This window comes from Nyctibius grandis, chromosome 8, assembly GCF_013368605.1.
Source record: "Nyctibius grandis isolate bNycGra1 chromosome 8, bNycGra1.pri, whole genome shotgun sequence".
In the NCBI taxonomy this organism is placed as follows: Eukaryota; Metazoa; Chordata; class Aves; order Nyctibiiformes; family Nyctibiidae; genus Nyctibius; species Nyctibius grandis.
In genome coordinates this window covers 45933970-45953030 of record NC_090665.1, presented here as the reverse complement: position 1 = coordinate 45953030, position 19061 = coordinate 45933970, and the positions used below count along the sequence as shown (strand labels likewise).

Below are 19061 nucleotides of genomic sequence, written 5' to 3'. Positions count from 1 at the left end.
CTTATTGTCTGCTGGCTAGAGATTGTTATACTTCTGAACAGAAGAGTGAAGGAAGGCAGTTAAGGAGATGATTATAAAATGCTGAGTAGTGACATTTAAATAAAAACCTACTTCAATCTAGCCAAAAACTGCACAAGTATCTATTCTTGAGTTTGCAGTCAAGTAATTAAGAGCCTTAAAAAGTTCTACCTTGTCTATGGTGTGCAGCCTGTGTATGACTTTGGGGTTGCTTTAACGACAGAACAGAGCATTGATTAACATCAACATGGACTTCATCATGTCACTTTTGTTACCTTGCATATTTAATGGACTCACATCTCTCATGGCCATGGAGCATGCACACAAAAAGTGCCATGAAAGTGTTTATACTGATATGCCATGCTCTAGTTTGGGAAGCAAAACTATAGGAGTGAACTGGGTCTACGTTAGAACTTAACAATATACATATATTAAGAATTAATAAACAACCACACACATCTCCTCCTCCAGGGCTAGTTATACTAAAGGAATAAGTTAGAGCCAGCTGGCACATTTCCAGCTGCTCAACATTGCCCTTAGACCTTTTGGGGAAACTGTATGAGAGCTCCTCAGTTCATTTCGGTTCAGTCTCTATTAGCCCAACTCATTTTAACGATTTAAACTAGATCAGCTAAATGAAACAGGTTAGGAGGAGTTCACACAAACAGCTGCTTCTGAAAGGGCAGAAACTTCCACCAAAAAAAATGGAAATAATAGAAGTAGTGGCAGGCTCGAAGGGTGACTTCTTCCCCCAGAGCTGGTATTTGCAGGATACTCTACCTGCACCATGACAGACAGAAACCAGTGTAATTTTTCAGAGACAGAGTAAGCTAAGAGTGGTGGAGTCTGAGGTTTGAAACTCCTGTTTAGGAAGGAATCCACATATATTTCAATTGGTCTACAGGATTTAAGCTGTTGTTAAATGCTCTGCTTCACAATACTGGGATTATTCACATCTTTAAATTCAATCATGTGCTTAAATGCTTTGCTGAACTACAATCCATGTGACAAGATCACCATTTATTCATGCTCAAGATCACCATGTATTCATGCTGTTACTATGAAGATAACTTAACTTACTGTTAAGCCTGATGTTTTTTAATCAGCTTCCTTCCTTTTCCTCTACTGGAGCTCTCTCCATGAAGCATGTTAGTCCTCTCTAAAAACCTCTAGCACTCCCATTGCCATTTGCACGTTTAGGAAAAATCCAAATTATAATCAGTCTAAATTTAAGACCGAAATGAGTTTTAAATAAAAAATGTGGCAGAAAAGGGTACTTATCTAAATGGAATGCTTTCAGACTCATACATTTTAAAAAGGTATAAATTTCAAAAGCAGACACTAAATTTTAATTGCAATCTCAGAAAAAGCTTTTGTATTAATTCACTGAGAAAAATTAGCAAAGTGAAAATTGCTTATCAGGGTTTTTCTTTCTTTTTAGTCATGATACATATCATAATTCTATATATAATGGCAAATTTCAGAGGTAGAAGGATTTATATTGATTAAGTGAAGAGGTGGGGGAGAAGGGCTGTGACTGAAGACATGCACTCCTTCAAAGACACTCTTCTGTAACACATTAGTGACAGGCTTGTCACGGATAAGTCAAGCTCAGAGTCTTTGGCTCAGATTTCAGGCTGCTCTTTAAGCCACTCTAGCATCGTGGTTTTTACTTTCCATGTCATTTTTCAGTATTGATTTCTACTACTATTAAAGTACTTGCTTAAAAGCAAATGCATGGTAATATATAATTAATATCCAAAGGTAAAGATAGAGTTACCAGAAAAAATTCAAGGAAAAGGGTGAGAAGCACAAAGGTCATTTTTCCTTTCAAAAACATTAGTTACTACATTCTGTACAAATTAGGACTATGCATACAACCTACCCCCATGTGGCATGAAGATGTTCCACAGATCATAGCAACTCGGGATGTAATTGGCTGGTTTTCACATGGCAGGTTATGTCCTTTCACATCTGCTCCAATTACTCCTATTAAAATAAAATTAAAATTCTATTTTAAAGAAGAGCAAGCCAATCCTCACAAAACAGAGCTTTTCCGCACACAAATAATTGCAGAGTATCTCGCACCACTGCAACAAATCAAAAAAGTCTACTTAGTCAATAAACAAAGTTATTTTATCAAATCAGATTAAAATGTATTTTCATTCCAGACACATGAGGACACAAGATGATTTCTTCTGTGTCCATGTTTATCATCACAATTTTTAAACGTTACTTTGACTATAACCTGACCTTTATTCTGTTAGGTACTGTACACTAAGATGCAGAATAAAAGACTGCCCTGTTGTGAAAGGCACTAGGGTAGACTGCAGCTATGTTTATGTGTTCACAGTTTATCATGCATATACTGTATGATGTGTTTTGTCAGGGGATGAGTGGGAGAAAGGGGTAACTTGGCAGGAGACTGGAAGGCTGCCAGTTTTGTTGTCTTGACTGCTGCTGCTGTTCTGTCCATGTCAGGCAGAACCATCTAAAGGAAGATTACTCCTTCCCTAAGAGGAACTGTGCTTGGCTCTGAGGAGCTTCTGCGTGCAGGACAGGACAGGAAGGAGGACAAACTCAGCAAGGACTCAGCCCACAGCAGAAACACACACCAGGAGATGCCAGAGAGGAGCCAGGAGCTTGCTTACAGAATGGGGCAGACCTACAGCCAAGCATTGGCATGCATCATATCATGCTTAGTTCACTTCAGGGGAGGCTAAAGTGGAAATCCTGCCCTCTCCTCCTCCTCTCCGAGGTTGCATTCTTGTATCACGTTGTGCTGCACCCAGCAAAATGCAGCCGTCCAACAAGTAATAGTCTTTTGTCTTCTTTTCTTGAGCATTACTTTTCAACTGGCAAACTGGTCACCAGACTGTGCACTGCATCTGCAATGCACAGTCTGGTGACCAGTTTGCCAATCATGCTAAAAAGCCAAATCTTTCTTCTCACTGTAGAAGGAACATGAAAGCATTTGCTGGACATGGTGAAAGATGCCAAGTGTTACTGCTGGTTAGTATGCTACATTTCATTAACACTGTCTTGTTTAGGTCACCACTGCAAGATTCTGTTATTAAATTGGTCTGTTGGGGTTTGTCTTATGGTTTCCACGGTTATCATGATATTATCATCATTGGAAGTTACCTAAATAATCAGAAAATTAAGGTCTACAGCTGTACAGTCTTTAAAAATCTGTCCTTATGTCCCTTTATCCTAGCTGGCTTGTAACTATGTAGTAGCATGGCTGTCATACAGAGTTTATTTGTGAGGAACAAAAGAAAGCTAAAAGCAGGGCTTCTACCTCTTGTGCTTTATTTTTCACTGCTCAAACAGAGACATGCATGAGTTCATATTAAGAATTTTGGATAGGGTTGTCTAAAAGGCAATTTCCTGTACTAGGCAACACTGTAATAGAATTTCTTAAAGGAGTTAAAAATATTGTTCACACTTCAGAGGGAACAAATCTATTAAACTGAATTGTCAGCATGTGTTGCAAATGTACCTTCATAAACAATACAAAAATTGAAAAGCCTCATGTTTAGGTATTTTTAATCACTAAGAAAACATGCATTCTGCAAAATATGCATTCTGGGCCTTTTTGAAATCAGTGGGATTTTGTTAGTGGCTTTACTAGTGTTTAGAGTTGCTAGAGTCTTCCTATTTCTGATTAACTGAAGTCAGGCAGCAAATAAGTCTGGAACATTCTCATAATAATTAAAGCTTAGATATTTTATTCACTAAAACTAATTTAATTGCTGTAATAAGTCACTTTCACTTTTAAGTTAGTTGGAATTTTTCATACTCCAAGGCAGACTCAAAATCTTTTGAAGATTCTCAAGAGAGACTGAGAACAAGAAGTCTGTATACCACACAAACTGGAGGAGAGATTTTAGAGAAGCAGGCAATGCTTAGCATGCGTACTGTTGGATCTCTTCCACAGTGACAAAGTGGTTTAGATATTGTACAATAAATTATCTACTTTTGCTGAAACAATGCTGATGTCTTTTTAAAAGGTGCAATGTAAACATTATTTTTATGAGGCCAGTCCCAAAAGATTGGCCTCTCATACTCACATTTTTATCTGTAGGCTCTTTTAAATTGGCACAGTAGGTCAAAATGTAAGACATAACTACTCAGCTTTTAGATTTTTACTTTTCCATAATAGGTATCAGATGGACTGATTCAGGAGTCATAGATGACCTCCACAGACATATATATTACATAATTCTTTATCTTTACCTTATTTTACTCACAACTTTAAAGCCTGCATAAACTTCAGGAACCTGTCCAGCAAAAACACACTTTATATCCAGCCAAAAGCAGATCTGAACAGTGTGTCAAAAGTTACTAACACTGAAAACAAGATGTCCATCATGTCATTTTGGTTTAGTTTGGATACAAAAGAGCCCTTTTCGTTACTCTCCTGTTACAGACTATTTTTAAAACAACCAGCAGAATGTGTTCAAGAATAAGAATAATGACACCCACTGGATGTTGTTGTCCCACAAACTAATCTAATGCTTACTAATATAGAAGTCATATCCTTAAACAAATTGTAAACCTCAATATTTCCAATACAGATCACAGTAGAGTAAGCACTAAAACACACATCAGTACCTTTTCAAAACAAAAGTTCTACATCAACTACAGGAGTTATTTCCAGTCTTTTCACATTGTAATTCACTCTATTTTCTTTTCTCCTGTGCCCCTTTTATCATTATTAAAACATTAATATACTTTAGTGCACTGCCAGCCTTAGTATCTCTTAATCAGAACACAGTTTCACTTCCTAGTTCTATTATTTGTGTTCTCCTTTTGCTTTTGTGTTTCTCCTTCAGGATTTTCAGCTCTATATTCTACACACTGTAGGTTAAACTAGACTTGAAAAAGACTAAGATTCTTGTTATTAACAGCTATGGATGAAACAGAGCTATTCAGTACTTGAGATGTAGCCACAATAGTCATTCTCTTTACATATATTTGTACTTTCCAGCTCTCCTTTTGCTCCTGCTGTCTCTTTTGCTATCCAAATCTTCTCCTCTTTACTGTCTTTTCTACTAGTTTCCCTACCTATTTATTACCCTTCCCAGATGCAAGACGGATGATTTCTATCTTAAACCTTCCTCTTTTCCCAGACTGTACTCAGTTATCACGTGATTAGCATGAAGGTTCTCCCATTGCATTACTGACTCTTCCCTCTGTAATGCCTCTCTCCCTCTCTAACAACAACCTATACATTTCTTTTCTCCTGGCAATGGTTTCAGCAGTCTGTGAGTGTTTGTGGTGCCATCTGGGAAAACATATTCTGATAAAGAGGACTAGCATAAGCAGCCTGTCTCTATCCACTGAAGTCTTACTCTGTTGGATGCCAGTAGCTATCTATTTCCAATGTTAGGGCTTCTTTACAGAAGACTATAGCAAACAAACAGCACTCTATTCTTCTTTAAATACAATTCATTGAATTTCAGCACATGAAATTTACAGGGCAAACTTTGTGTGCTCTGAATCCAGTACTCACATAATGACGCCAATTAAATGGGGACCCTCCACTGTCATTTTCACATGCTCTGTGACAATCCAGTTTTTCATCAAGTTCATTATTTCAGGCCTGTTTATTATTACATCCTTATTACATCCTTTTCAAGAACACAAAACTGCTAGGGCACATAGTTTTAAACACATTTTAATGCAATTAGGATACTAATTGACACAAACAGATTTTTAAGTAAGTCACAACAGTAGGAACACATCTACAACGATGACAGTAAAACTCGTCTTCCTTTTCACAGCCGGATGTCTCTCTAATCCTTCTGAGGTAACAAGAAAAGCAATCTACATGATTACTTAACCTCATCAGAGACGATTATCAGAAGCAAAGTAAACGGACTTAAACATTTAAAAAGTTCCAGGCCACAACTTCTAGAAGAACAAATGAGATTTAAAACACTACAAAATATTTGAAACAAAACTGGTACTTTAGCAGCTAATCATATTTCATTTAGATCTAGAAAAAAAAAATACTCTGATGAGCACTAGATTTCCATCGAACAGTACTGTTTCAATAACACCAAAACTTTGAGGTAAGACTTCTTTCTAAACTATCAAACTAAAAAAAACCTCAATTTCCTGCTGAAAAAGTTACTGTGAATCACTTTGTTATTGATGGTATTTAGATAAGGCCAAACAGCATAGTAAGAAAATGAAGCCATTGAGCCTCACCAAATATATTTCAACACAGTTGAAATTGGGCATATTGGAATATTGTGCTGGAAAATAAAACAATCTAAGTATCAGGCCTCCCGCTCCAGTTACGGATAAAACGTTCAAAGTCGCAGAAGGGGAATGCTGTGCAGTGGTCAGTTCCCTCTCTACTTTTCTTTGCTAGTTTAGATACACAGTATTTACATATTCTAACCCCCTAGATCAAAAGCAGCAGTTTTGGTACATATCCCACATTGTGCTAGCATAAATGTATGTGAAAAAGTCTCTATTGCATTATTTAAACAAAGCATAAATCACTTTTAAAACTAAGAAGGAAGACTAACTATGAACAAGCCTCAGGTATGAGACTTCTCCCTTAGAACGTTGATTTTTTTATTTTTCTTGCCTACCCCCAAAGTTTTGAGCAACAGAAGATGCAAACTCTCAGCACATTGGCATGCCAACAAAATGGTGTTTTAGTTCAGGAATTCAAAGTGGAACTAGCAGAAGTTAACAAACAATTTGGAAATCCAGCTGCAAAGAAATAAACAGTGATAGCCCCTTTCTATAAACAGATACTCAATGTTAGCAGTTATTGTGAGGGGGGTTTTATTTTAGTTATGCTATTTCATAAGAATAGCATCAGAGTAAATTGCTGGATACAAAACAGGTTGTGAGAAAAAGGGCTTTCTAAAATTAATTCAATACATTCCTGTTTCCAAGAATAGTAAATATATGACTGAGTACCTAGTCCTCCAGCGTGTGCATCAATGAGAGATGCTGCTACTGCAATCCCTTCAGGGAGACCGAGATCTTTTGCAGCTTCTGGCGTTAGACCTTTTCCAACAGACTCTCCAGGAGACAAGACGTGGTTTCCTGGGCAGACACAAGAAAAACCAAACACCTGTCAATTTACTAAACAGAAAAACAAATGTGTATGTTATTATAAGAACTCCCTTCCTCTCCCTCAAGTTAGTGTGGTATATTTAAAACGAGAAAGGTGCAAAGAACTCTATCTGATTAAGAAGTATCTTTCATTATCTGTCTGTACACTAAATACAACCGTGCTAGATCAGGCTGTCCCATAGCAATTTAAAAGTTCAAAAGTATTCAATGTCCTATCTACCCACAGAGAAAGATTTCACCACCAGCAATTAAATTCTGCTTGGCATCTTTCCAAGAGATGAAATACTCATGCAGAAATCCCAAGTTCTTGCGGTAGTTCCTGACTAGGCTGCCTGCAGCCATGCTCTGTGCATCTGAACGAGATTCAGCTCAGGCCGTGGTCACAACTGAAAACGGACCCTGTTGCACAAGGCAGGGGCCTATTTTTTTTTCCATTTTCATCCTCTCCAGAAGTTTCTACTAGGAATAAGGTAGCTATAATAACATAAACTCTGAAAAAGAAACTGGTTTAAGCAGAAAATTCCTCCTATTGCAGCTGTATTTTCTCACAGGCTTGAACAATCCAGTTTTGAGCCTTCACTGGCCTTATGAAGTACAAAGAACATTATGGTCACCCCGAACACAAGCAATGCAACCCCTTCTTCTCAGTCCTGCCACCAGGGAGCCTGGTGGCAGGTCCAGTCTGCATTGGGTCTCTGCTACCATAATGCACATTTAGTTTTGTCTAGCAAAAAGAAAAGAGATTGTTACAACAATGAAATCATGGTGGTAGAGATAGCTCAGCACTTAGAAGAACAAATCTAGCTTCATTAAACTACCAGAATTTAAGGACAACCCCCTCTGACAGCCTCCTCTCTAGCTGCTGAGAGCCGAAGCAATGAGACTGACAGCTCCTGGAAATGCACACACTTCTCTGTTTATCTAAAGATTTGGTGGGTGAGAGGCAGTGAAAGGCACAGTGGGAGCTCCCATATACCTCCCTGCCAATGCCATGGCTTTAAGTCATGGGCTCATTTAATAGTACATATCTGTAGCATTTACTCAGTTCAACAAATCTTCTGGGCAGAGTTGACAAAACTCATTTTCAAAATAAAACAAGCCTATTTTCACAGTCAAGTCTATTGAGAATGTTAGACCTAAAGCATGTTCTGATGTGTAAAAAGGAAGTAAAACATCCTCCACAATAGACTAAGAGGAATTTTCCCCCAGTAAGTTGGAGAGTAGGACGTTTCTCTTTAAGAGAACTTTTGTATTACCTTTCTGTTTTTTTTAAGCCATCAGAGAATAATACCAGTAAAACAAAGTTGTCCGCTGCTCCTGACATTCAAAGACCCTGCAGGTGGAAGGAAGTTCAAAAGAGTTCATGCAGCTAAACTGACATCTTTTTTTTTCAGAATCAGCTGCCTGACCTGAAAGCATACAAATATCTTCTACATACAGCATAAGATGAAATTAATCTGAAATAAAACCTCTTTCCAGACACTCAATTCCATGGTTGGCTTGTTTGTGTCAGTCATACTGGTCAACAATTTTAGTGTGTAATTATTATATGGTTAAACTCCATTTTAGAGATCAGGGCTACTATTAGACAAAATCTTTTCCTACCAGCTTCTCACTTACTGTATTTCTAGTTAATGAGCACTAAGGGAGCAATTTCAGAGATAAAGATAATCCTCCTTTCTACAGGAGGAGTAGAAAATGACCCTTTAGATTCCTTTGGTACTAGTTATACATCAGAATGACGAGCAGCATTGCTATCCCCCATGGGCATAAAGTGTGTGAGACCGTGAAGGAATGGCTTTCTTGTGATTTGAAGATGCAACATAAAAATCTTGTGTTTAAAAAAAAAAAAAATTAACAGTAGAGTATGCCCCATCTGTTTTAGGAGTCAAGGTAAACAGTTACTCCTTGACTGAAAGCACTTCCCAACAACCTGGGAAGTGATAGCAGTCAGAAGTCACCCATGAGAGGGTTTGCAAAGGGGAGTCTCGCAGGTCACCCAACAGTCAGGGAGAGCAGAAAAGAGGTGCAAGTACAGTAAGGAGAGGATGCTGACTCTGCCCCTCTACTTCATCCTCCCAGCTTTAGAAATCAATGAAAGCTCCGCTACACCCATATAATATGTTCATGAGGACCTTTGTAAAAGGGAAGAAGGAGGCTCTGCATGGGCGCTCTTTCTCTCTGTCATCATGGAAGTTGCCTCCCCACCCACACAAGTGTGAGTAAGTAGGTGTGGAATGGGCAGAGCCTTGACTGAACCTCATGGGTAGAGACCTGGAAAGGGAATTACAGTTCTCATGCTTTACCCTGAAGAACTAGAAAACTCAGCTAAGCATCAGTATGCTTAGAATCTGTAGGTATAAAGCTATTAAATGATAAAATTAGAAACATAAGAAAGGAGCCACAATTAAAAAGTAAAGCATTTGAAACAGATAGACCGGGAGAGAGCGAACAGATTCTTCCTTGAGCCAAACACTGTGGCTTTAGAAGTCAAGGGACGGCTACTATAAAAATAAAGGTATTGTACAGCTCTGTACCAGCATTTCAGCGGCAGGTGCTGCCCCCCTTAAATCCTGCCTGTCAGTGGAAGGAGGCCGTCGGGGCCGGAGAAGGGAAATGAGAGCTGCCTGCACACAGGCAGCAGGGAGAGCCGTACGGAGGGCTGCATAAAAGAGGCAGTGAAAGGACGGAGGCTTCTCAAGGCTCCTGCCAAAGTAAATGCATCAAGGCTTTTGTTTACAGTAGTCTCCTGTGCAAGTCATTTACCTTCGCTATAATGACTTCCAAAATTAGAGCTAACCAAACAAACCCATAATGGCTGAAGCTGGAGAACTTTCTGTTTCACATTCGTACAGCTGTTTCACTAATGCAGGGCCTTAATCCACAACCTTCTCATTTCGTACGAGACAGACTATTTCTAGCTATTTTTTCCCCTATAAAACAGCGAGTTTACAAAAGGAAAAAGCTGTCTGAATCTCTTCCTCCTCTTTTATCCTTCGAAGACTAATGTTAGAATTTGCTATGATCAGGTTTTATTTAAAGAATTTATGTGGTACCCACGACCCTCTACCTTTTTAGGCGGTTACCACAGCAACCGGCTATTTACCAGACTCAACACACAAGGCACACAATACATCTTCAGTCAACTTCAGTAATCACAATTCCCTGTACTGCCTTACTAATATTTAACAGAACCAGGTCCTTCAGGAGGTAGACCTTTTTAAAACCAACTCAAGCAGAGCGCAGCAGGGGGCCCAGCGGACTCAGCTGTGACATACTCACGGAGAACAGCTTCTCATCCATCACCCACAACGTGGCTGCATTTCACGTGCACTTATAAGCATATAAAGTACATAAAAATACAAAAGGAAGAAAATCAAAAGGAGATGTCCCTTTTCTTCACTAACTTGACCCAAGCAAACTGGAACTTGGATAGATCAATCCCTTGCTGAAATCCCAGCGACCTCAGAAAGAAACCCAACCAAAGGGTATATCCTGTCTCCATTTTATAGCCTCCCCCAAACTGGACAATTAAAATACTTTTTAATTTAAAAGACAATACACAAAACAGATATCCTGTTAAATAAGCGACTGAAGAAGTTATCTAGTCAAACAAAACTGCTAAATAAGCATCAAAGGAAACAGGACCTTAGGAGAAAGAAGCACCGTCCATCCAAATGGATCTCGTCCTAAGCAATGTTAAGGGATTTTTCCCCCCTCGATGCTTTGTTCATTACAAAGCTTGTAGACAATCTCCAATGTTTGTGTTTTATAATAATCCTCACAATGCCCAAACTCTGGGATACACAAGGAATCTGAATAAATAATATAACTCTTCTGATACATCATCCCAACCCTATCTCACATGCAATACATTACCAAATATCCCTCTCAATTACACACATCACCCACATTTAACTGAGATATATATGGCTGATTGTTCTACAATTAACTCAGCCGATTAGAAGGAAGCAGGATAATGATGCAGACCATAAAATTACAATATTCATTTTTTCTTAGGACTGAATGCATAGTGGTTTAAAGGCATTAGAAACAGTCAGATTTGGGGCTTTTTTAACCTGGAAATACCCTCCATAAAGTTTCCTGGTTGGCAGTTAAAGACTTCAGAATTTTCATTCAGGAAAACCAAAACAAATTGTGATATTATAGGCCAGTTTATTTAAAAGTGAGAAAAACAGTTGGTTAAACAAAATCACTTTGGCTTTCTTCAGTTCAAAATTCATCTCTGTCTACGTGAGCTGCCACAGTAGCTTGAGGCAAATCTAATTTGGGTCCTTTCCATCCCACTCTCCCATACAGCTTACGCCTTTGGCTGAACTACATCTCAACTACCTAACGTGTAATTACTTAAGGCAGACATATTAGGTTGCTAAATACTGGCAAAAGCAAGCAGTCTATGTGCAGGCAGATCCTGGTGCATTAAGCTGAAAAGTAAATTGGTCTGCAGACCATAGGTGCCTACTTCAACAAAGACTACTGCCTTCTCGTCCAAATGCAAGAGAGCTGCTTCATGTATAAGTGATAAGCTTTCCTGGTTAAAGGTCAAAAGAAAAAGAAAAAAAGCATTCTGCATCATTGGATCATTAGGCATGTATGTTGACAGACGTGACTGAGTTTTCACTACCAGATTTCAGTGAAACAGTGCAGAATGAACATCTCTTGTAACGCATGGTTCGCTGCTCACTGTGCTGACATGCACGTGGGTGTACAATACATCTATTTGAAGGTCTAAGTAACTAGATGTAACGTATTTGCATCCAAACTCAGCTACCTGACCTCACACTTTTGCTTAGAAACAATAATTTCAATAGGCTGGTAATTTAGATTTCTGGCAGTTTACAGTACAATATTTCTAACAGTCTCTCTAAATACAAAGATCATCAATGTAGATGATGTGACTGTTGCTATACTGTCAGAGCTGCAAGTAATCAGACTTTGGTTTGGTACAGTACATCACTAAGATTGTACAGGCAATGTAGCTTGTATTAATTACAGATTATTACATAAAAGAATGTTTTTTATTACTTGATGTTTTTTAATAATTCACATGATAGCAGCTCCTCTTTGAAGAAATAATTACCCCTTTTTCAAAACTGATAGAAATAACAGACCAAAAATAACCTGATCAGTTGGTGAAAGGACACTTTTGCATCTTTCAGCTAAGCTTTTGATACCTGCACAATCTCATTCCCCACGTCCACACAGTTCCAGTTTTAGTACTTGTACTGAGAAGATACTGATGCATTATAAGGGGTTCAGAAATGAGTCAGGAAAGCAGTTACAAGGACTGAGAAATATGACAGTTCACATAAGAGTTTCGGTGAAAACCCTCAAGCAGCTCAGTGCTTTCCTTTAACGTAGAAAATTTCAGTCTGTGCAGGTCAGGCTTGTCACTGCAGTCTGCCAGACAGGAGTAGGAAGCTAAAGTTCAGATGAAAAATAAGGTGTATTCTTCAATTAATTCATTGATTTTGAGAAATGACAGCAACTAACAATCAACAACCTTTAAGTCTGAAGTGGGCTCTTCATCACAGGAAATTATAAAATCAAGATTGGTTCTAAGATACACTTTAAACTACTTAAACACTAATTTTAGGGAGTCCAACAGCTTCTGACTTGGAGGAAGCCGGCAAATTGTTTGAAATAGTCCTTCTGGTTTTGTGAATCCTGACTCATAAAGCAGACATTACTGTTTTAAAAGCTATCTCAGCATGAGGCTTAAGCAAAAAAAAAAGAAGATTAAGAACAAATCAGGACCAGGGAGAGGAAGAGTCAGGTAAAAAGAAGAAATGGCCAGAACTATTCCGAGAAATGGGTTTTTTTCATTTCTTTTTTTTTAGAACTGTATGAAAAATAAGAAAGGAGGATGATATTTGAGAAATTTAAATACTAAACAAGCACAACAAGCTCAATGTCTGCTCACAGCTTCTCCTGTGACTTAAATAAAACAGAAATACAAAGACAAAGCTCCTAGTTTTCATACTACAAATAAAGAGAAAGTTCACAAGTCCACAATGTAGAAGAAAATATGATTCCCCAGGCAAAGAGAGCCTGAGACCAGAACTTGGTGGAAGGTGGGAAGTGGATGGTGGGAATTTCTTTTTATTATTGTTTTTAGAAAGCTCTAAGCTTTTACTATTAGTTATCTAAGCTATGACAGAACTTGAGGATGAAAGAACACCACACAGTACTCCTCGCTTCTTGCAGCAGAGAGGAGGGAGAAGTGGAAAGGTACCATCTGCCAGCAGGACTCAACCTGATGATAAGCAGGGTGAATGATGGTTCCTCTCCTTACAGGGGAATAGGAATGGAAAATGTCACCCAGGAAACTCTGTGAAGAAACCTGAGCTACCCCAGTTTAGCCCAGCCTATTAAAGAACAGTTATTGGAAAGAGGAAGAATGTCTCAGGCTGGAGAAATTAGCTGACCGGACACTTGTAAAATTCAAGAAAGGGAAAAGCAAAGCTCTGCACGTGAGGTGCAAGGACCCCATGCACCAGGACAGGCTGGGGGCCAACTGTCTGGAAAGCAGCCTGGCAGAAAAGGACGGTGAAGTCCGACGGACACCATGTTGAACATGAGCCAGTGATGTGCCCTTGCAGCACAGGCAGCCAACAGCCCCCTGAGCTGCGTTAGGAAGAGCAGCCCAAGGGAGGTGATCCCTGCTCCCTGCTCAGGAGGCCACGTCTGGAGTGTTGTGTTTTATACTGGGCTCCCCAGTACAGGAGAAACACGGACATACGGGAGCAAGCGTAGAGAAGGACCCCAAAGATGACAGAGGCATGTCGTATGAGGGAAGACTGAGAGTCCTGAGACTTTAAGCCCAGCAACGAGAAGGCCTGGAGGTGAGGGGGGGAGGAGGATCTTATCAACGTGTACATAAATATCTGATGGGAGGGAGTAAAGATGATGGAGCAAGACTCTTCTCAGTGGCACCCAGTGACAGTACAAGTGGCAACAACTGAAATACAGGAAATTACATGTAAACAAAAGAAAAAAATGTTTTTTACTGGGGAAAGGTGGTCGAGACACTGGAACAGGTTGCCCAGGCACATTTTGGAGTCTCCATCCTTAGAAATACTCAAAACTCAACTGGACACAGCCCTGAGCAACCTGCTGTAGGTAACTCTGTTTTGAGCAGGGGCAGCTGAACTAGATAACTTCCAGAGGTCCTTTATAACCTCAACAATTCATGTGATTCAGTGATCTCATCATGGAAAAAAACATAAAATAAAATAGAAATCACAGAAACCTGTGGCTTTTCTGAGAAAAATTCTTTCTAACTTCTTACTGCTGAATCATATATTATGAAATAATGCCTCAAGCTTTGAGGAAGGAGACACCCTAAAACCTCTTCGCTCTGTGCCAGTTTCAGCTCCTTTACAGTTGCTACAGCTCTTGGATGGACTGAAATGACAGGAAGCCAGAAAAATGTTAGCATATTTGGAACACTATTCAGTTGTAAATTCCATGGATTTTGACAGCATGTAAGTGTAAATATCCTCTGATTCATCCTTTTACTTTTGTTCGAAATTGTAACGTGTTGTAATTTATTGAGGATAGCAAAAGACCAAGGAAAGACAGATAAAGGGACCCCATACTTAGGAGAATCCTTTTGCTTATTATTCTCTACCATTTGCAAAGTATGGTGTTTAAAGCTTTTTGTTACAATCAAGCTTTATGAAGAACTGGCAGCTACAAACTGACCTGAAAAAAAAAACATCATCCCTTTCTCTCAGCCTGCAAGGAAATCCCTTATATACTCCAGAGCATCTGGCATCAAAGGCCTTGGAAGAGAGAGAAAACTGGCAGAACTAATGGATTGACCACTCCCTTCACAGCTGGTATCGCATAAGTTAATACTGAGTGTATTCTCTCACCCTGGACTGAGTCTTCCATTTTCAGCCTAAAGGTAAATAAATGAGTAGAACTTCCAAGTATTAAAACTGACTGCTTCTGACAAAATACAAAACCTAAGCAGACTCTGTTTAAGCGTAACAAGTGAGGTACACAATACCATCATCTTCATTAGTTTTGCATGTGGAAGTAGGCACTGGCAAATGCAAGAATATAACCATTCATATAATAACACGTTTATGAATTAACAGCCTGCTCTTTTGTCACTTGTTTGAATACCTAAAGGAACACAGAGCTGCACCTACATTTGAAAATCTGGCATATTGTAAAGCTTGTGCACAGTAACAATGACAGCAGGTACCAGTCAAGAGTGTCACAGCCATCTTGTCAAAGTCCCAAATCATATGCGGTTTTCTTTATTACCAATTTATGAATAAGCACTGCAAATGAGAGAGTATTGGAAAAGAACATCCAGTCTTAAAATTCTACAGATCCTTCTTCTCAGGGCACTCAAAAATGGCACACACAAGTGTCCACGTACATGAAAGCATCAAACTTCCAGTCCCCAAAGTCCCGGAATTAAGGGAAGAGTTACAGACAAGAGAGTGGAAAGTGCTAGGGCTGTACACTAAAGCACAGCCAGAGTGCTGGAACTGGGAGGGTGACACTATAGCACTGAAGTATGGGAGTAAAGACCACTAACCGTAAATGCACTTTAGATTCGAGTTGAACCCTTCATAATTGAAAACACAGTGCCAAAATTAAAAAAATAAAATAAATCAGAAGAAATCCTAAGCATTCTTCTTGAAGGTGGCTAAGAAGGACCAGTGGGTAAAAGATCCAGAGTGGGATTTAAGTGAAAAAGACATATAAGGGCCAGAGGGTGTTCTTCCTTACACCACCATCACCTGCAAAGTCAAAAATCAAACATGAAAATCTACCAGTCTTAAGCCAAAGCAAATTAAGCAAAGCTACAGTTCTAGAGCTATGAAACAGAGAGAGAAGTGCTGCTTGAAGACAGGCATAGAACTCTGATCTCCACATTATCCAGTCACATGAAAGTTTACGGGGAAAAAAATCCAAGTAATTTTAAGAAGCGTTTATCATTTTGTGAACCGGATTGTTGATGATGGTTGTCTACAAAACCCTATCTGCTGACACCACAATCTGTCCATGCAAGAGTTATTTTCATTACCTTATTAATTTCAAGCACTCAAAGTTCAAGGCAAGCACTGAATTTCCATGAAACTTGTGAGATTTAAACAATCCAAATACTTTTCTCAGTTTTGCCTCAGATGTTCATAAAGACCCCATATGTATGAGCTGTGTATTTATTCACTTTTGAGGATGTGGCTGTATATTCCTATTCAGGAAAAACTGGTAAATGGGTTTATGAAATCCTTATGTTGAAGGGCTGTATTTCCAAGTGTGTTGCTTTTCAAAAAAATACTTCATTAAAATCAGTGTGCGCAGACGAAAGAAGGTGACAAACGCCCCTTTACAAAAGATAGCATTTTAGTCTTCAACACATGATCTACAAGAACAATAAAATCTATTCTGCAGTACCTGCAATGCTCTCTCAGAGAAAGGAGTCATCTTCAACCAAAAAAAGACCTGGCATAAAATACTACCATTCAATAAAAAAATCATTATTTGGTCCCTTAAGTAGCCCCCGAAGTAGAGGGCTGTGGTGAAAATTTATCAGGCATTTTCCTCCAAATGGAATATACGCTTCAGTACCCTAAGAGGTCTATAGTACATGAAATTTTAACGGAATTGTTAATGTCTTTCTAGGTTTTATAATACCACAAAGAGATACTCATCATGTGCTTTCACCACAGCAGATAAATGCTAATGCCTGTAGTACACAACACTTTCATAGTGGTTTTGAATACAAGCCATCTTCTACTCTCTTGGTGGGCAAATTAATGGCATCAATAAATTTTGCAGTATCTCCAGATAACACTCTTTGCCTTCACAAATGTGATCAGTAAATTCACGATGTACAGAAGGGACCACAAACAACTTATTATGTGGATTTCCTGAAAGGTTAGTCTGCTCTGAGAAATGTAAAATGTCAAAGGCCTGGGAATTTTCATATGTGAACCCACATCTTGATGTTGGGAAGGTTTGTGGAAGATCCTAAAGGTCAGATGCGAGGGTCTCCCTTATCTACAAGGTCATGTGTTAAGTTAAACTGAAACTAAGAGAAGGGTACTACCTGGAACCACAAGCACCACTCTGATTACAGTAAGTATATTTTTAAAGGGCAAGACATTTTAAAAGTGATTTTTAAAAGTGTACTTATCAGAATAAAGAAATATGTACATTAAAGAATTTGTTCTCAGGTAATTTCCATAAATATTTCCAGTGTCATGAAAGTTAAAAAAAAAAGTCTAGTCATAACTATTCATCTATAGTTCCCTCTGATTGAAAACAATAATAATAATAAACCACATAGCTTTTCTGCCTATTTTAAACTCGTAAACTATGTATTTACTTTTGTTACAGTAAGAAATTTTTGCTAATTTTATCTTGTGGCATTTTGCTTTGTTTAGAAAGAAATGATGATTTAGGGCCTGCTAATCTTTTAGGAGAGATATGTGAGAAAAATACTATTATCTCTCTTTACAAGGGGAATATGCAGGCATTAAAATACATCATTGTATTTGAGCTAAACAAACCTTGAGCAGACATACACGGGGACTTGGACAAACTTGAGAACAGAAAAGGAAATTCCACTAGAATTACTTCAGACTTGTTAGGTTTTTGGTTTTGTTTTCATTTTAGGAGGAGTTTCTGACCATGTACAATCTCCCTTCAACCTACTCCTACCTAGGTTATCTGGCAAGTCTACTGCTTCAAATTCTTCACTGTCAACTGTAGCACACTATGACGTGCCTCCTGGAAGCACACTCTGACTGCTTGTCCATATGAGTTACTTAAACAAATTGCCTTCCTTTTGTATAATGTGCTGATGTTAACAGCAGCTGAGACTGTTCACTTATGGGACAGCACCCTGAAGCAACATTATAAATATAGCCTGAGCTGAGTTTGTGCAAGGTGTGATCCCGTGTTAGTTATGCTCAGTGTAGCATTTGTGGGCTCCTGGGAGGAGCTCTATGCAGTGATGGTGCCTCACCACCAATGCTGACACCTTGGGAGTTGGTAGGAAGGAGTCTTCGACTATACAAGACCATTCCAGCTGCAGTTTGACCAGTGCTGCTCTAGTGACAGAATGGCACTTTCCTGGTAGGTGGATCTACACTGTCCCAATTAATTTAAATTAAGTAAAGGAAAGACGAGCTTGTTCAGAGTGCTCTTCCTAAGTCCAACAACACTGAATGCTCATTAAAACAAGTCAACCACCCAAACTGTCATTGGAACGATGTTACCATTCCCGTTTTCCCATGTACAGGTACACTGATAAGATTAGGGGTGGCAAAAAGCAAAGCACTTCCACAGCACACAACACAGACCTCAGCATTGTTGAGCAGCTTCTGGGCAGGGAGTGAGTTGCTTTGTTTTGGTGTCTTTTTGCCTCCTTCTGAAGCTAAACCCTTTCAAGAGACTCCAACAGGTGCAGTTTAGAAGATAAACTCAAAGGAATGAAGGAGTAGTTACTATCTGGTTTCCACATTCGCACAGAGAGCTCCTTACTCCCTCTTCATAGCCACAGGAATGAAGGTCATCGTCCTGCTTTTTTCTGATTTTATCACATAGCTAAATATAATGAATGTAACACCTTCCTTTTTAAAAAAGGCAAGGCTAGACAAATGATCATGGAAATCAGCATATATTCTACCTAAGGCTAGGTTTCAGCATTATTATGCAAAACAAAAAGTGTTTTATACTTTGGATACACCTGAGGTAACCAGCCCAAGAGTCTCCAAATCAAAGGATTTCTCAAGGTGAGTAAAAGTATGTGCTCTTCAGAAGCTTCAAGTTCTAGCCTACAGTTTGGTGCAGTTCTGGAGGTCAGATTCTGCTTCTCCAGTTCCAGCCGAGACGCACCCAGGTATTCCATGGTTCATTTCTTGAAAATCAATGCAATTGCC

The 19061-nt window shown here is 39.0% G+C and overlaps 1 protein-coding gene across 14 annotated transcripts in view; it reads right to left on the bottom strand.

Moving 5' to 3' along the window:
* The window catches only part of FGGY (FGGY carbohydrate kinase domain containing), a 325680-nt gene that overhangs the window by 69133 nt on the left and 237486 nt on the right, over nt 1–19061 (bottom strand). For all 14 annotated transcript variants that reach the window (XM_068405659.1, XM_068405670.1, XM_068405672.1 and 11 more), the window contains 2 exons: nt 6967–7095; nt 1904–2007 (listed from right to left, as the gene is read on the bottom strand). In XM_068405659.1, the coding sequence (XP_068261760.1) occupies nt 1904–2007; nt 6967–7095 (233 nt within the window). The remainder of the gene's footprint in view (nt 1–1903; nt 2008–6966; nt 7096–19061) is intronic.